This window comes from Trichomycterus rosablanca, chromosome 25 (genome assembly GCF_030014385.1).
Source record: "Trichomycterus rosablanca isolate fTriRos1 chromosome 25, fTriRos1.hap1, whole genome shotgun sequence".
Taxonomy (NCBI): Eukaryota; Metazoa; Chordata; class Actinopteri; order Siluriformes; family Trichomycteridae; genus Trichomycterus; species Trichomycterus rosablanca.
The window spans coordinates 13,100,353-13,119,131 of NC_086012.1; the positions used below are offsets into that span (position 1 = coordinate 13,100,353).

General features: G+C 40.4%; 1 protein-coding gene across 1 annotated transcript in view; it reads right to left on the minus strand.

Moving 5' to 3' along the window:
* Positions 1-18,779, minus strand: part of LOC134302812 (CUGBP Elav-like family member 5) — a 141,145-nt gene that overhangs the window by 120,659 nt on the left and 1,707 nt on the right. Inside the window, exon 2 of the mRNA XM_062988021.1 lies at positions 8,717-8,799. Within this exon, the coding sequence (XP_062844091.1) occupies positions 8,717-8,799 (83 nt within the window). The remainder of the gene's footprint in view (positions 1-8,716; positions 8,800-18,779) is intronic.

Below are 18,779 nucleotides of genomic sequence, written 5' to 3' on the forward strand. Positions count from 1 at the left end.
GATTGGAAGAGTAGTTTGTTTGTAGAAAGAACATAAAGTAGCAAAACTAAGTGTGGGGATGGGGGGGGGGGGGGGGGATAAAAACTAGTATACATGAACTGGACAGGATCTTGTTCTCTTAGCCCTAACACACTTCGAGCAGGATAATAATACAAATTACCTGATGGTGAAGTGAAGAAAAATACTAAACTTAGATTATTATGAATAATCTGGAATTTTCAAATCGTTGAGAGAAAAAAAATCTTATTGTTATTACACTGTTAACAGGTAATTATGTTGCTATTACGATTTTCTTCCTCTATGCCATTACTCTCCATTCTACTTCCTCTACTTTCTCCATCCCTTCCTTTCTTTGTTCCATTTCTTCCTTCTGTTCTTTATTCATGTCTTTTTTTCCTACCTTCCTACTATTCTAATAATTACAAAAAGAAGAACGTTCAATAGGAAACACAGGAATCATTTATTTTTAGAATAAGCATTGAAATGAAAACTAGATTATTCTCATTATTGTCATTATTATAATCATTATGATTCTTATTGCCACTGCTCTGTTCCAGCGCTGGATGATTTCATGACCCGTGTCCCCTCTCAGTTTAATATAATGGACTCAGAATGATTTATAACTTTAGACATGTAGTCGCACTGCATATATATGAAAATGCATTACAGGCTTCCAGTTTTAACTGGATAATTATTCACGCTAACGGCACATTTCGTTTCGGGTTATGTATAGACTGTCATATATATTCAGACTTTAATATATCGTACGTATTTTACAGACATTATTTTCCATCTGTACGTGCTCGCTGCAAATAAATTATGTTGATGTTTTCTAACACTTCGGAAAAGGTTATCAGTGCACACTGTAACTTAAACTGGACTGTTTTGTCAATTGCACTTTTGACTAAATGGGAACAAATTCCCACAGTCTTGCATGGAGCCTTCTGAGAAGAGCTGTTGTTATAGCTAAAATAATCACATACAGGCCACTCTACAGTATTTAAATACGTTTTTTTAATAGGATGTCCAACAAGCTCATAGTCAGGTGTCCAAATACTTTTGGCCATTCAGACAGTATGAACATTTAAAATTGTCCAGATTAGCAAGTTATGGTTTTATAAAAATCTAATATAAATTATACTAAATCCTACAGTTTAGAATGTGATGATTATTAATGATTATTTTAACTGTTGTACTTTTTTTTTGCATGTTTGAGAAAACGGTCACCTGGCATTTGTAGCATTTTGGGCTACAATGTAGCTACAAAAAAAAGTAGGTAATATAGAATATCAAATTTATTTGATACATTTAGTATATTTATTAGGTTATTTTAGGATTATTGTAGGTAATTCTAGGTTCTTTTTTTTTATCTTACCCTAAATTAAAAATCAGGTTATTTTTATTGAGGATATTTTTATTTAATTCATAATAGTTTTTTTTTTTTATTTCATTCTTAGTAATTTATTTTTTATTTAATTCTTAATAATGTATTTTTATTTAATTCTTAATCTTTTTTTTTAATTCTTAGAAATTTATTTTTTTATTTAATTCATAATAATAAATAATTTATTTAACTCCAACATCAATGTTGGACAGACAAAAGTAAAAATGGTAAATGACACATTTAATAGGTGAACAATAAACTCTTCTATTTAAAAATTTTAAAGTTAAAAATAGAGTTAAAAAAAAAAAGAGCTGATCAGATACAAACCCAGCGTCTTGGCCTCATAATAAGACAATAATCCGGTGGCAAGGTGGTCAATGAGTCTGGAATATGAAGTCACTTGATGAGGTGCAGAGACTGCCAATAAAAGGAACCGGCACTGTCAGTCATCTGCGCCTAAATGCCCCCTGTTGGTCCATACTGGCAATGATAGGTGGGGCTGTTACAGCAACCTATACTGCCTTGTGGTCCTCTAGGTCTTGTGAGTTTCAAACACACAACTTCTTCTTATTTTGGGTTAGCCTAGCAGTAAGAAAACATCAGGTTGAATCTAATATCTCTGTTATCTATGCAGGTTTAATGTTTACTCTCCAACATGGTTATATTGGTCAGGCTTATTAATTTTAATGAAATTTAAAAACATAATAAATAAATACACATTTACCGGTCGGTCAGAATTTCTATAACGGTGGTATAAACTGTGCAAGGATTTAATAATATTTAATATTCTGTGCTGTACTTGGATTAACTGAGGTTCGGTTGGCAATATGTGTCAAGGTACACAAAAAAATCCATACTCCACATACACACACACACTCTGCCCAGTCAGGCATCTGACTCCCCAATTCCCAGTGGCAGCAGGACAATTTGTGAAGCAGCTCTGGCGCATCCGCAGAGGACAAGAACCAAAAATATGCACACGCCACACACACACACGCACAACACACACCTCACACAGTAGCGGTGGATCAGGATCAGAGCGCATGTGGCCTAAAGGTGGAACACACATAGATCCGACAAGACATGTACGACAGTTAATTTCACCAAAACCACACATAGCACACTGAAAGAATGAAAGGGTTGTGTGTTAAGCAACACTAATGAGTATGAGCACACACACACACACAGGCTGTGTTGACAGTGTATCACATCACACTTGCAATTTAGAGAAAAAAACAGGATCTGGGGGGTGGGCTCGTGACCTAGAATACATGAGAGTGGGGTTGGATCGTTATTCCTTTTGATGTGTGTGTGTGTGTGTGTGTGTGAGAGAGAGAGAGAGTGTGCGCGCGGAGTCGAAAGCCTCATTTCATCATCTGGGTTTTAAACACCTATGAATGAAACAGTGAGAATGAGGGAGCACAGAGAAGTGAAGCAGCCAACAGTGAACTGCCAGAGAACCAAACAGAGAAGGTGAATTTTGGCTCTGGCTATTTTCTTGCTCCAGTAAACTCGTGTTGCCTAGCTACTAACGGCGGCTAGCGTTCAGTTTCTCTCCCGCCTGGGCAAAGAGGCGAAACAGAGCATCAAAGGCGGCCATTTTTCAAAAAGAAGTGCACAAAATGATCGCTGTGGAAGACTGGGGATTGAAAACTGGGTCCTTGGTAAAGTCAGTCGAGTTTTCAGTTAGCAGATCAAGACTACAAAGCTTAGCTTGGATTGAATAGAAGTAAACGGAAGCCTGTCCTCATTTATTAATCACTAGTCTGCTCTAATAACAGCATCGCTATTAAATTAAATCACACAGTATGGCAGAAAATTTGTGGACTTAAATATGAAGTATGGAGAAATATGTAGTGTTTGTTGCCAACCTGTTGGTTCATTGGATGCTAAAGTATCTCATAATTTATTAAAATAACTAAAAAATACGTCTTTACTGACCGAATGTCATGTTGCTGTTTTCTTAATTTCATTTCTCTTAAAATTTTAAAAAGAAATGGATGTGAATGGGGCAAAACATGGGTATAAAAACAAGCGTGGCGGGTAAACGGATGCGCAGATCCAAAAGCTGTATACAAGCCGTGGTGTCATCAACAGGCCGGACGATTTACAGTTGAAACGACGTCAATATCTCGAAAACTGCACATGAAGAATTTATAATTGGTCAAGATTCATTATATACAAATTGCGCTGACCCACTATCATGGGGATCCAGGGTTCGAATCCCCTGGTGCTATCGGCCGGTTGGGCATCTACATACATTCATGATGTCTGGGTGGAAGGGGTTTCAAAGCTTTGGCAGTGCCTGCTCCAGATACTAATTGGCCACCGTATCTGCAGGGTGGGGGCCGGACTATGTGTGGGGTGGGATCTTCATACGCTGTGTAAGGACCCTGATTGGTGGAAGAGACGCCTGTGCAGAACGCATGGGCACAGAAGAGGAGGGCTGTGCACGTTTCGGAAGAGGCGTGTACAGCGACGTGCTTTCCTCGGATGCAATCGGGTATCTCTCAGCAGCAGAAGACAAAATTGAGTGAGCTAAATCCGGAGGAAAATGCATTAAAAAAAGCTTGGTGTGTTACTGTATTGTGCCCAGTGATTCCATGCGTTACACATCGTGTATGCGCGGACCACTACAGGTAGACCTGAACATGCTAAATAACACCTAGTAGCTTCACTCGCCTGCCAAACTCACAATATACAAGTTGCATCAGATAAGTGTGTGTGCACAATTGAGTGTGTGTACATGGTCATGCATGAGTGAGTCTTTGTGTTGTCTATTTATGACGTGTGTGTGTGTGAGTGTGTGTAACCATGCTCAGAAACATGCACATTGTGTCACTTGTGTTTAGAGTGCATTCCATTATGTGTGTGTGTGTGTGTGTGTGTGGCACCAAAGCTGGAATTGAGTTTTCTTTCATTACACTTCGCTGATAACAGGCTTGCTGTGGTTGCTATAGCAACTATAGATCCCTCGGCTGTGCCACGCTAAAGGATCGGGAAAAGAGCGTAGAGATATCCCACAGTCACACACACACACACACACGGCTGTGGATGTTTAAAGCATTTTTCTCTGTTTTTTTTTTTTAACCCAGGTCTGTTCGGCTCCTGAATATGGTCAGTGTGATGGTGAGCAGCCTGTCCAGGGTGTTTCTGCCCTTCGCTCAGTGTTTGGAAGGAACCTGACCTGCTGTGCCCTGACCCAGATAAATCAATTGAAGCTAACAAAATGAAAAATTTACTTAACAAGACCTGCAGGACGACTTGAAAGCAGCAATAACAACAGTCACACAGTGAACAAGTAAGCACTGAACTGCACCATAACTGACAGTAATCTCAGTGTCCAGATGTGTTTTTTGCATCATACCCACTGTAAATTATGGAGGCTGAAACATCATGTTAATGATCTGCTCTGAAAAAGATACTAAGGCATTAAAGTAACATCTTAACACCACGAAATTAGGAAACACTTTCAGAGAAAATGCATCCATGGGTGGAAAAGCGACCTGATTAGTCCTTTGGGACTCGTCAAGCAGTGGATTATTTTAGCACGCATGGCTGATGGGATCCTGACAGTAATGATCAGGTTCTGATTAGATTCTTCTAACATGTGTATTAAGACAGGGCAAGTTTATTTCTACAGCACCTTACATACACTGCGGTTATTTATATATACATGATTTACAAATTAGAACATACAAATGTAATAATAAGGTCTCAAAAGAATGTAACATGATATAAAACATGATTGATTAAAGATAGAGATGAATTGGTGGCACAGTGGCATATTCCACTAGCACACCAAGTTTGAATCTCTGCTGGACGCCACCTAGCAGGCACAGTTCCTGCAGCAGACAAAATTGGCCACCAGTCTGCTGGGTGGGAAAGACTGGACTAATAAGTTGGTGGGGTGTTCAAAATGTGTAAGGACCCTAGTTAGCAGCCCGAGGCGCCTGTACATGCGCGATATTCAGCTTCCGGTGTGAATCCACCGAAGTATGGGCGAATAAGAAGGGGTCAAGGAACTGCGCAAATATACCCTCCTCGGATGCGATCGGGATCGGGACTAAATGGCTACGCTAAAAATCAGAAGCCAAAGGGAGAAAATGCTAAATTAAAAAAAAAAAAAAAACAGATGAAAGACAATAAATTTATAAAAGAATAAATCAAACAAATTGCATAAAGAAAAAAACAGATAAAATAGAATATAAAATAAAAACATGATTAAAACAATAGATTTATAGGAGAATAAATTAAACAAATGAAAAAATTAAATAAGAAAAAAAAATCTGGAGAAAAATGGAGAAAATGCATAAAGAAAAAAACAGATGAAAGAGAATATGAAATAAAAGCTATTTAATGATTTAAATAATAGTTTTATAAGAGAATAAATCAAACTAATGAAAAAATTTAATAAGAAAAAAATTCAGGAGAAAAAGGGAGAAAATGCACAAATAAAAAAACTGAGATAAAAAAATAAAATAATAAAATAATAAAATAAAAACCTGATTAAAACAATAGATTTATAGGAGAATAAATCAAACAAATAAATAAATCAAACAAATAAAAAAATCAAATAAGAAAAAAAATCAGGAGAAAATGCATAAAGAAAAAAACAGATAAAATAGAATATAAAATAAAAACATGATTAAAACAATAGATTTATAGGAGAATAAATTAAACAAATGAAAAAATTAAATAAGAAAAAAAAATCTGGAGAAAAATGGAGAAAATGCATAAAGAAAAAAGTCCATGACAGAAATCTTCAGAGGATTTACCGGGTTTTGTTGCGTTTTGTTGGTTTGGCACGAGGACGTGAGGTCAAGAACACACCAAATGTGCTGTCGTCTCGAATTCAGCCTCAGGGTTTGGCCTTCGCCCGTGCTGTCTGCTTTCACACTCCGCTCTTTCATTCCAGATGAAAAAATAATGAGTTTATTTCCCGCCTGTCCATTAATGTCTTGTATGAATACAGAATGAGTGTGTGATTTGTGTCTGGCTTTTTTCTCTCTCCTGGTTTTTCTTGTTGACCCTACCACAGGGACGGTGCGGGTTGAGAGAGATGTTCTGGAGATGTCAGCGTTGTACTCGTGAGGTTTCACGAGACACACACCTACACACACACACACACACTGCCTGGAGAAATCAGCATGACCCTGTTCGCATATATTTGTGTTTGTATATTTCACTGTTTCCTCTCCTTGTCCTATTTTTTTGTACTCTGTACCTCTGAGTTCCCTAATTGTAAGCTAGGTATAGCAAAAATGCAGTGACAGCTAAATGGCTAGTCATATATTTACATTGCAAAAGGGACACAAACACAGCAAGGTTTTGGTGTAACCAGGCCTCTACAGTTACTTAAAGTTGTCTTGTGTTAATGGGCAACAAATTCACTTTACACTTTAAAGCAATACTTGCTCCATGAACAGAAAAACAGCCGGTCTACAATAGCGTTGGCCATCATTAAGGCCCTACCTAATTCACAGCTGTGAAACTAGCCTTTTTTTACAGCATTCAAGTGCCTCACGTTTACTGGTTAATTTGCACTATGAGGCGGTCCTAGCAATCCTACGACAATTCAGTTAGCAATCGCTTAGTCAAAATGTCCAAGATGTTGAAGTCTAAAGCAGCTAATATCACTCTGGGTAACTGTGGACGGGTATTTTGGTATTTGAGACGGAGCCTCACACCATTGCTAGATGTTCTAGGTCGACCCCCACCCACTTTTTCCCCCAATTTTCTCCCCTAATCTAGTCGTGTCCAATTACCCTGATTGCATCCTCTATACTGATTCGACCCTTCACCGCTGACTGACGCCTCTCAACTGACATATGCCCCCTCTGACACATGCTCAGTACAGACTGCATTTTTCACCTGCACGAGTCAAGTTCACACACCGACGGGCACTGTGCACGGAGGGCCACACCCCCATCAGCATTATTCCTCAGCCCTGTGCAGGCGCCATCAGTCAGCCAGCAGGGGACACAGTTGCACCAGTTATGAGGACCTATGATCCGACAGCCAATCGTTGTTCATGCAGCCACCCAACCCAGTCGGGAGGCAGAGCTGAGATTCGATACGATGTATTCGAAACCCCAACTCTGGTGTGCTAGCGTACTTTACCACTGCGCCACCTGAGCGGCCTAGGTTGACATTTAACCGGTAAGCTAGGCTGGGCTGTGTATTGTAGCTTCCATTTATTCTATCATTCAATTTATGAATGTTAATTAATGAAGTCTGTGAAATTAAGCATATTTTCCCATGAATTTAGTATCATAGCAAAGAAGAGACCATCTCTCTACTAATGCCCATAGTTTTGAAATTAGATGTTAGACAGGCCTATATAAAAGCAATTTTTGGTGGGTGTCTACATACTTTTTATTGCCTAGTGTAGGAGTGTGACTTTGTTGACTTTACAGCTAAACTTCACACCCAAAAATAGGCTACCAGGCTAAAAATAAACTTCCCTCAGTCTTTATAGACCGGCCCACCCCAAACACGCTCAGAAAAAGTAGTTCATCTTTCATGTTCTAAAAAATCCGACTCACTATTTATTATATGACACAGATTTGGTCAGAGCTTGATGTAGAACCGCGTATTAAAATGCAAAGCGACCGCACGAGCAAGACATATTTATGTCGGCCTCGAAAGTGCACGTGTAGGTCAAGAAAGGTCGCGCCGGTGTGTATTGGCGAACGCATTTGCATGCTTATGGCTTTCTGTAGGCTTGGGCGTGAAACCTTTCTATAAATCTTCATTGTCTTATTTACGTTCTCTCAGGCTCGCTCTCTCTTCCTTCCTTCTTTCTTTCTCTTTCAGAGGCAGCTGGTGGGGTGGCAGGGATATACCCTATGGGCGTGTAGGAACACACGCCATTATGCCTGCTCATGACAGCGCACCGTGCGCACACATGTCCTCACACAGCGACCCTCATGCTGCCACGACTCCCCCGCCGTAGCCTTTATTTTTCTGCATTTACAATGTAAATCTTTCAGGCTTCTGAGTCTGAACTGAAAAAGGTAATGTGTGTCGTGTTAAGGAGTATCAAGTGTATCAATCTAACGTAAAGCCTCAACAAGGGGGCGTTTGTGTACACGTTCATTTTGTGTTCATGTGCCTGTTAAAATTTGCTTATTTCATTATAATTTTTTTTCTCTGTGACCCTTTTTGGGCTTAGTTGTGGTGATTCATGCATATAATCTACTGTGTGTATGTATGTATGTATGTATGTGTGTGTGTGTCAGCTCTGGCTGACTGCAATAGTGAGTGAGTCAAGAAAAGAAGTGACAGGTAAAGAAAGAAGGTAAGATGGGATGGGGGAGCAGTACGTACCCCTGGCAGAGTTTTCTGTTCATGCAGTGCATTCTGGGCTTTGATGGCTGACTCACGAGCGCAGTAGGTAAGAAATGCACAGCCTGAAAAACACAAAGGAGGATTAAAGTATCACTGCACATGCCCACATACTGCTGCCCACACACACACACACACACACACACACACACACACCACACACACCACACACACACACACACACACACACTTTTTCTTCTTTAAAAAAAAAACCTTTTTTAATTCAGGATTCTATGAAAAAATGTATGTACAAAGGGTTAAATTTTTTTATTGACCTTGCTGTGAGCACAGGTACACAGTCACGCTAAAACAAGAAGGGGCCTTCCCTAAATTGTTACCAAGTTGGAAGTATATAATAGCAATAGGAGTGGATGAGCTTAATACAAGTTCATTATAACTCACTCACTCATTCACTTTCTTAACCGCTTATCCAATCAGGGTCGCGAGGTTATCCCAGCTTTTCAATGGCCGCAAGGCACACAGTAACACCCTGGACGAGGCACCAGTCCATCGCAGGGCAGACACACCTTACCATGCCATGCCTTACTACACGTTTTCAATGGGAGAGCGGTCTGGACTGCAGACAGGCCAGTTTAGCATCTGCACTTGCTGTTGTAAGACAAGCAAAAAGTGGCTTGGCATTGTATTGATAAAACAAAGCGAATAGCACAGCTAGAGATTCGAACCCTGGATCCCAGCAGTAAATGGGTTCGCACAATATACTTGTAAAAGACAGTTAACAGTTTATTTGCATTTTATTTATGGTCCCAAAATGTTTGTAATTAGGTTTGTATTTACCATATACGTATTTAATATCAATTATTTAACAGTAATGATAAGCCAGGATTAAAAGACTGTAGCATGAAAGAAAAGAAAAACAGAAATGGCAAGAAGACTGTAAAAGTGAGTGGCGTACAGCTAAGGGAGCTAAAGTATAGCATGGCAGGTTTGATCTTTAGCAATAATGTCACCGTCTCTGATCAAAGCGCTTTGCGAGTGCACACGGCAGAACTTAAGGAGATTGGAGAAATCTGGTTATGTATTAGGTGCCGGTAGAGCCTAATGCAAACTCAATACGGACCCTCGTATCTCTCCCTGCAGGCGGTACCTAATCCACAGCTAAAGCTCACTTTCCTTTAAATCTCTGTCTTTCAGCAGCATCCACTCACAAGCCTGAGGACTTCAACAGACCGATATAGCAGTCTTTGAAAACCTAATCCAATACCCCCGGGGGTCACCAACTTCACCTTTGGTTCTGTCATAGCCCTAGCAAGGTCACACCAACCCCAGAGGTGACATCGGTCAAAAAAAAAAGGGCCTCCAGGGTTGAAGGCTACACTGATCAATGCCATAAATCAAACCTGTTTCGTATAGATGTTGTTTTTCTGTAGGGTTAATCTCACAATGGTGGTGAGGGTGTCTATTCAACACCTCTGCCCCCCTTCCCCGGACTCAGGGTCACTGATTTCCTATAGCTATGGGGTTCTTGATTTAAGTTCCTGACATTCTTGGGTAGTGTGCATAAAAGTGGCTGTTTGAGTAATTAGCTTTAAATCAGAAGCTTGCCGGTATCTCAGAGACTAATCTACATTGTAGTGGTTAGTTATTTATGTGTTTATTAATATATTTAATTTGCAAATTAATGTTTCAAATAAGGTACACTGGGATTTTTAAGTCGCTTTTAGCACAATAAGCTAACCTGGCCCCTGTAAACAACAAAATACTGTCGTAAAATATGCTAACACAGTCTAATACATCAAATTCAGCCTCCTGACCTTCTTGCTAACCAGGTCAGTTCATTTTTACTTAACATTATGTAGTCAAGCCAGGAAATATAGTGTTTCATTTTAACTGGTACGCTGCTGTAGGTCGTGTTTTCATTTTTTGAATCAGCATGAATACCACCCTTTTAAGGTCAATACAGCAAAACTGTATTGTGCTACTGAAGCATGAGGTGAAGCCCAGAACCTGCAAGAATGAAAATGGAACCAAGTGCAAGATGCTTGAACAAGGGAGAACAATACTGTAGATAAAAAGGCACTAACAAAAAAGGGACAATCGACAGCCCACAAACAAAAACATCCACAGCCCACAACAGAGAAAGTGAATGGAGCAGGGATAGTGCAGAACCAGAAACCCAGTTCTTGGAAAAAAGTAAAGATAGGGAAGCCTGAACACAAGCCGGGGATGAAAGAACACCAGCACTAAGCCTACTACCATCAACTAGCACAGTCCGCGCCCAGCGTGATTGTCACAATGGGTTGTCACAGCACCTCGGGGAAAGCCCGCTCATCCAGAGCAGGTCCAAACGTGACACCCCTGAACTTCTGTGATGCTGGCTAAGTTCCCTGAAAATAGGTAAAGAGTGCTGGCTTATACGGAAGCAGAAAACCGGACTAGATGAAGACCAGCATCACAGTGTTTGCCAGAAAGAGGAACTGGCAAATCTGTGAAAGAGAAACCGTGATATATAGAAAGACTTCCACCTGAAGGTGACTAATACTACTGAGGCTCAGATGTCTGTCAATTAAAAGGACTGACACATTAATGATCTGCACCTCTGTGCCCCCTCTGCCAGCCAAAAATGGCATTTCAGAAGGATATGTTCCCAACATGGCTCACTAACAGCTAAGCCACATTACAGTGCTAATGGTCAGAGACTCAAATTCTTTGGTAAATGTTTGCATAGTGTCGTTAACATTGCTAAATCACTCAGATTGCAAATATCCCAATAATATAAACACACTTTATTTTATCATTCATCAATATATTGTATCAGGTTGTACACATGACAGGAGAGCTGGTATGTCCCAAACACCACTACTAATTAGTGTGCAAAATTAGTTCCCCACAAATTGTGTTCTTACTATTTTAAGCACCACGTATAAATAGAATGCAATTTGAGACACGGCCCTCCAGCTTGCCGGCTGATGCAGCGTCTTACGTCTTACGTTTCTAGGTTTTTATCTTTTACACTGTTCTTGATCGTAGGCTGTATTTAATAGGTGGCTGTTTTTATTTATTCATGTATTTATTTATTTGTATTTTCAAGGGATGGGATACATTTATAAGTAGCTTTTATCCAAAGCGACTTACAGTACTGTGAGAGTATACAGTCTAAGCAATTGAGGGTTAAGAGCCTTGCTCAAGGGCCCAACAGTGGCAACCTGGCAGTGTTGAGGCCTGAACCGGCAACCTTCTGATTAATGGACCAGTACCTTAACCACTAGGCTACAGCTGCCCAAACACGTTCAGTGTTTGACCTAAGATGTAGTTTAGCTTATATAAAGCAACTATAAAGCAACAACTCTACCTGCTGCACTGTTGTGTTCTCTCATAAAACAGTTACACACTCATGAATTACAGCGACTGTTATAAAGAAATCCTGTTATTCATAACATGAAGATCTAATTCAGCTCCACTATGATACTAATTACTTTGCGCCCTGAAACAAATTTTATTTTCATTCATTTGTTTGACAAACGCTTCTATAAAAAGTGAAATCCAAGTGAGGCAGAAAACAATAAAAATACAATCCAAACACGTAAATAGATTATGCTGTCAAATCAAGATGTTTCCTCAATTCAGTTTCTTCTCATGGAACGTGTGTGTACGGCTCTGTGGAATCTGGGCTTCAGAGATGAAGAACTGCAGATTTGAAAACTACAAACAGTATTTTAAATACACTTGAGGGATACGTCTGAGGGAATTTGTGTCCAGTCGAAATTGGATCCTTGACATTCCGATTGATCTGAAAGGTGTTCGATAGGGTTGAGGTCGGGGCTCTGTGCAGACCAGTGTATTTCCTCCACAGTGAGCTCATCAAAACATCTCTTTATTGACCTTGCAGTGATGATGGAACAAGAAGGGGCCTTCCCTAAACTGTTATCAGAAAGCTGGAAGTATATAATAGCAATAGGAGTGGCTGAAACACCGTAGCTTTATATTAGAAGTAGTGTTAACATACTTTTATACACCGATCAGGCATAACATTATTACCACCTTCCTAATATTGTGTTGGTCCCCCTTTTGCTGCCAAAACAGCCCTGACCTGTCGAGGCATGGACTCCACTAGACCCCTGAAGGTGTGCTGTGGTATCTGGCACCAAGATGTTACCAGCAGATCCTTTAACTCCTGTAAGTTGCAAGGTGGGGCCTCCATGGATCGGACTTGTTTGTCTTCGCTCCCCACATGCATCAATGAGCCTTGGCCGCCCATGACCCTGTCGCCGGTTAACACACAACAACTTATATTAATTATTTGTTATAGTTCTCGGGCACTAGGCGCTAGCCTACCACTGCGGAAAACCGGGTTTGGCTGGTTGGCTGGGAATCCACACAGACGGGACTGACTATGTCTGAGGGGGCTGATGGTTAAAGCCCTGCGATGGAATGGTGTCCTACCTTGCACCTAGTGTTTCCTGGTGAAATTGTCCCCACCGTGACCCTGACCAGGATGAAAATGAAATGAAAAAGCATCTTTTCAGCATGACCTCCTATAGTTAGTGGTTATGATCACCTACTGCTGTTAACTTCTTCGGCTTGCTTGACCTTACCCATAAAAATAAACTGGAACAGTGGTTTCCTGCCAGGGCTGGAAGAAAAAATGTTATTGGTACACGGAGGGAGATGTTAGCTGGTATGCTAGCGAGTTGTGCCACCTCAGCCCATTGGTTTAAATGGCCTAAGGCCTAAACTATTAGTTTAGTTAGCAAAAATTGCAGTGGGTCTAAATAATATGCCCTATAAGTTGATGTGTTATTAGAATCATCTTTAGTTAAGCAGCTGCCCTGGTACGCAGTAGGCAGCAAGGCAGCTCAGCTCACTAGGTTCTTAGACAGACCCCGTGTTGCTTATCAGCGATGACCCAGAGAAGTGCTTCTTTTCAAAACCACTTCTCCTTCCCCTGTTGTTCACACTACAATACCCGCCCGGCTCCACCATAATTGCTTTGTAATGAGTGGCATTATACATATGCGCTAGCCTGGCGGAACCTGTAAACCTTAATTAAGTCAGTCACATTTAGATCTGCCCAACCTCGGCCCTGCGAACAAAGCCACGTGTCAGGAGTGCACACACCACCCCGTGTAGAACGAATCACTCCCTCTCTCACACACACAGAAAAAGAATGCCATTTAGCGAAAGCACAAGGGGTTACCGTGCTTATGCATTCAAACTGCGCACCTGGGTCCTCTTTTTATTCTTATAGCACACTATAGGTGCAGCTATAGACCAGAGCGGAGGGAAAAGTACACGTGGAGGTAAATACAATGAGGCAGAAGTCATTTGTATTGCTCTCTCACACTGTGATCTACGATGGTGGCTGCTGGACAATACAAATGGCTTTACTTACATTATTTCACCATATTAGAAATGTATTCTTTGAATTACAACTCTAAAAAATGCAATGAATACACCGGTCAGTCACAATAGTGCGCAAGTGAACAGTCAGTTCTTGAAATTCATGTCTTGGAAGCTGGAAAATGGGCAAGCGTGAACATCTAAGCGTCTTTGGCAAGGACCAAACTGTAATAGCGAGACAACAGGGTCACATCATCTTTACAACAGCGGGTCTTGTGGGGAGTTTCTGGCTTGAACTAAGAAAGAAGAAAGATATCCTTTATTTGTCATATATACATATACAGCTGTACAGTACAATGAAATTCTTTCTTCGCATATCCCAGCTGGTGTTGGAAGCTGGGGTCAGAGCGCAGGGTCAGCCAACTTACGGCGCCCCTGGAGCAGACAGGGTTAAGGGCCTTGCTCAAGGACCCAACAGTGGCTACATAGCAGAGCCTGGATTTGAACCGCCAATCTTCCGGTTGATAGCCCAAAGCCCTACCCACTAGGCTACCACAGGCCCACAAACTAATTAGTATCTACCTAAAGTAGTCCAAGAAAGGACAACTGGTGAACCCGAGACAGGATCACAGGGGTGCTCAAGGCTTGATACGAGCGTTGGGAGCAAAGGCTAACCCATGTGGTTTGATCCCACAGAAGAGCCACTGTAATGCAAGGTTAATGCTGGCTATGATTGGAAGGTGTCAGGTGTTTCTTGAACTCTTTGTCATGGTCCTCAAACCATTAGCAAGCTGCAATGCAGTGCAGTGTTGTCTAGTACTCCAAATTCACCAAAATTCAATTCCATTCAGAATTCGTGGGATAAGCTGGACTAACAAGTTTAATCCATGGGTCACAACTTTCAGGTCAAGGATTTCAAAGGTCTGCTGCTAATGTATTCAGAGATCAGTGGAGTCCTTCTTGAATAGGCCACAGGATGAGGTGGACCTACACACTATTAGGTTATGACTAAGGTCCTACCTAATAAGATAAGATAATAACATATCCTTTATTTGTCAAATATACATATACAGATGTACAGTACAATGAAATTCTTTCTTCACATATCCCAGCTTGTTTTGGAAGCTGGGGTCAGAGCGCAGGGTCAGCTATTGTACGGCACCTCTGGAGCAGACCACTGTCCCTTAAATACATATAGTATTATGCTATATATACTGTATTTATAATACCTAGGCTTTTTCATGTGTAATATGCAATTTGCTGTGGAAATTGAGGGTTTGATTTAAGCGGTTTATCATTTTTCATTTCAATATGCGTCTATTTTAATTGCTGACCTTTATTACTGTTGTTATTATTATTATTTTTATTAATAATTTTGGTAACTCGTATATAAACCGATGACGCAGCAATTCCAGTATTTTCCGTGTCATAAACGTTTATGTAAGTACTCCATGTGCCATCATGCTTACCGAATGATGAACGGATGAAGTAATGGCAATGAAAAGAGGCCACAAAGGTGCACTATACGGCTCGCTTTCGCTTTTGACAAATGGTTTCATATATTTTAATGTGGTAAGTGCAGCATTATGGTCTGGTGACCGTCTTGCTTAAAGTCCCGACGGAAAACTCATAAAGGATCGTTTGGCTCGGCACGGGGCTTCAGCTCCACATGCTCCACATCAGAGGGAATAATAAACATTTTTGAGAGAGCAACGTACACTGCTGGGCCAAAGATGTGTGAACACCTGGGCAGGAGAGGTGCAAACTGGAACACTGTTACGAGTTTATATCTAAAATTAGACTGTTTTACTGAGATGATTTCAACCATAAACAATGAAGCTGTTTTTGTATCTTTATGACGTCTGACTGGATGCTAAACTCGTAATGTCTATATTTAGCATCTTATCCCAGTATAAAGGTGAAACTCTGTTTATTACCTTATTATAACTACAATGTTCTTTATTTTTATTTCAGCTGCTCCTGTAATTAGGGGTCACCACACAGATCCAGTCCGACACCAGACTTGACACCACAAACACTTCCAAACACAACCCTCCAATTTCTATCCGGGCTTGGGACCAGCACTGAGAGCGCAAGGACAGGTGGTTTTCCTAATCAGTCCTTTATTCATGGCTATTCTGGTCGGGGTCCAAAAACATTGGCCGCAAGGTTGTTGAAAGTTGGCAAATTTGGCTAGTTTAATATTTTATTTTCATTAAAAATAAATACTGGAACAATGACTTCACTATTTCTGAAACATTATTTTTTTACAGAAACGTTTCATATTTGGAGGACGCCACACACACACACACACACACACACAGTCACGTTCTGTAACCAATCCTGTCTCACTACTATTTTATTGATTTTGTCTTCTGTAATGTGCCGTCCCAAAATTGCAAATCAATTTTATTCAAACTCTAATGCAGTAATTAAGACCAGAGATACCATGCTACAAACTGCACTCTGTTTGTGTCTGTGTGTCTGTGTGTCTGTGTGTGTGTGTGTGTGTGTGTGTGTGGATGACAAAGTAGACAAATTAATGGGTCCTTGATGCCCAGCTGGTTGGTAGCACAGCTGAGATTCAAACTGCTAGAGCGTTAGACCACTGTGCCACCCGAGTGCCCAGAAACCGAGCATCAAGCTAAGCAACTAAGATTAACTAAGATCCTAATTGAACAGTAGTGGGCATGTTGATTATCACAGAATGTTAAGAAAGGGTTTTTATGTGTCTTTTTTAATAGAGGGGACAGACATGGTTCCAACATGGTCTGCATAAATATTCTAAACATGGCAACCAGTACCAACAACAGAACTTTATCCTAAAGGTGCACTGTCGTAGTGAGTCCGGCTTCCCTTGGCACAATGCAGTAACACAGTCCGAACAGGACGTCAATCCATCACAGGCCTCGGTCACCCCCCTTCCCAGACATAAACAATCATATCTCTACATAGACACCCGACCAACCGCTAGCACCACTAGGGATTTCGAACCCTGGATCCCAGAGGGATCATAATATATTACTAAACTCCTGCATTCTTAGAAAAGGGTTCCATCTAGCACCTGAGAGGGTTCTTCCTGTACTTGTCTTTGGAGCAATAAACGACCTCTTTAAAAAAAAACCTTTTTTTATTTCTGTCTCAGGGTGTACAGGGTGTAAAATAAGCACCTCATCTAAGACCTTGTAGTGAGGCTGCCCTACTTTTGCAAGCACCAAAAAATGCAAGAAAGAAGTGAGAGGGAACACAGCATGCATGATCCACATCTGCTGGGTGTTATTTCATGACTCGGCATTATTTTAGTCCCTGTTTAAAAAGGTTCTGTATTTTGGTAATTATAGGAACAGGAGCCTAAATGACAAATCGAATCAAACTGATGGGAAATGAAAAGCTGTTAAATGTTGTCTAGATGTAGAAATAATAGATGAATCGTCAATTGGATAAATAGTCAGTGTTTCTGTCTGATTTATTGTGTATCAACAAGGAGTAGCATAAAATCAAAATGTAAACTTCATGTACATTATATACATGAGTGTCAATAGATGAAAAAAGCTATGTTGTGCACACAAACCCCACGATGTTTAATCTGGTGGCTTTAATTATCAAAGCATAAGAAAATAGTCTCTAAATTCTATCTTCATTTGAAAGTAAATTATAATAGCCCACTACTGCTGGGATAAAGGGTTCGAATCCCAAGTAGTGCTACATACAGACATGAATGGCTATGTCTTTGGGGGAGGGGGGTGTCTCTTAGGGCTTAAGGCCCCCAATAGACTGGCATCCTGTCTGGGTGTGTTACTTCATTACACCCAGAAATTCTGGTACCAATATGACCCCTGATCAGGATATATTCAGTTCGGTTAATATTCATCATCCTGGTTATCCTGGTCAGGGTTGTGGCAGGTCAGATTCCACTGGGAAACACTGGTCACAGGGTACTGGACACTGGACAGGTCAATCCATCGCAGGGCTTGTTCTTGTATTATTATTATTTATATTATTAGACATTCTGTGGAGATACTGGATCCAATGCGACCCCTGATCAGGATAAAGCATCAGTAAAGCATGAAAATTAATCGGAATTGAACAAAATGTTCTCACCGTGTTATGCTTTTCAAAGATGCATTAACATTTGTGGGGAATCATTTTAAGCTTTGCGTGCTGTATGTAGTAAACATGACCAAACGCACTTCTGATAAGTGTTGTCATATTTCAGGGCTGAGAGAAATGTGGGTGGCTTGAATACAAAACCCACCGTAATATTGGCTGAACACCTGGCAACCCTTCCACTGAAATGAAAGCATGAATTCATGGTCTGACTGAGTAAACTTAATAAGGGAATACATTAAATACATGATTTCTACAGCTCTGAATGGAACAGTTTAAATGACATAACGGCTTGATGGCGTTTGATGGATGGATGATGGATGCACAGCTTTTTTCAATGGCAGATATAATTAAAACACTGGAAATGTTTATGTTGAGAAGAAAATTGATTATTTTGAGGTTGATGTTCAGTTAGGGTTTAGGGTTCAGGACTAAAATCTCTCTGGTTTGCTGTTTATCATCAACAGGCTAATGTTTGTAGGTGTTCATTTAAAAGCAGTCATACACAAACCATTCCTAATTAACATTACATATAATTTGCAGATTCATGGCTATCAAATGAAGAACAATAAAATAGAATTCATGAATTTATGATGAATTTATTATTTCTATTGTCCATTTGAATCCATCTGGATAT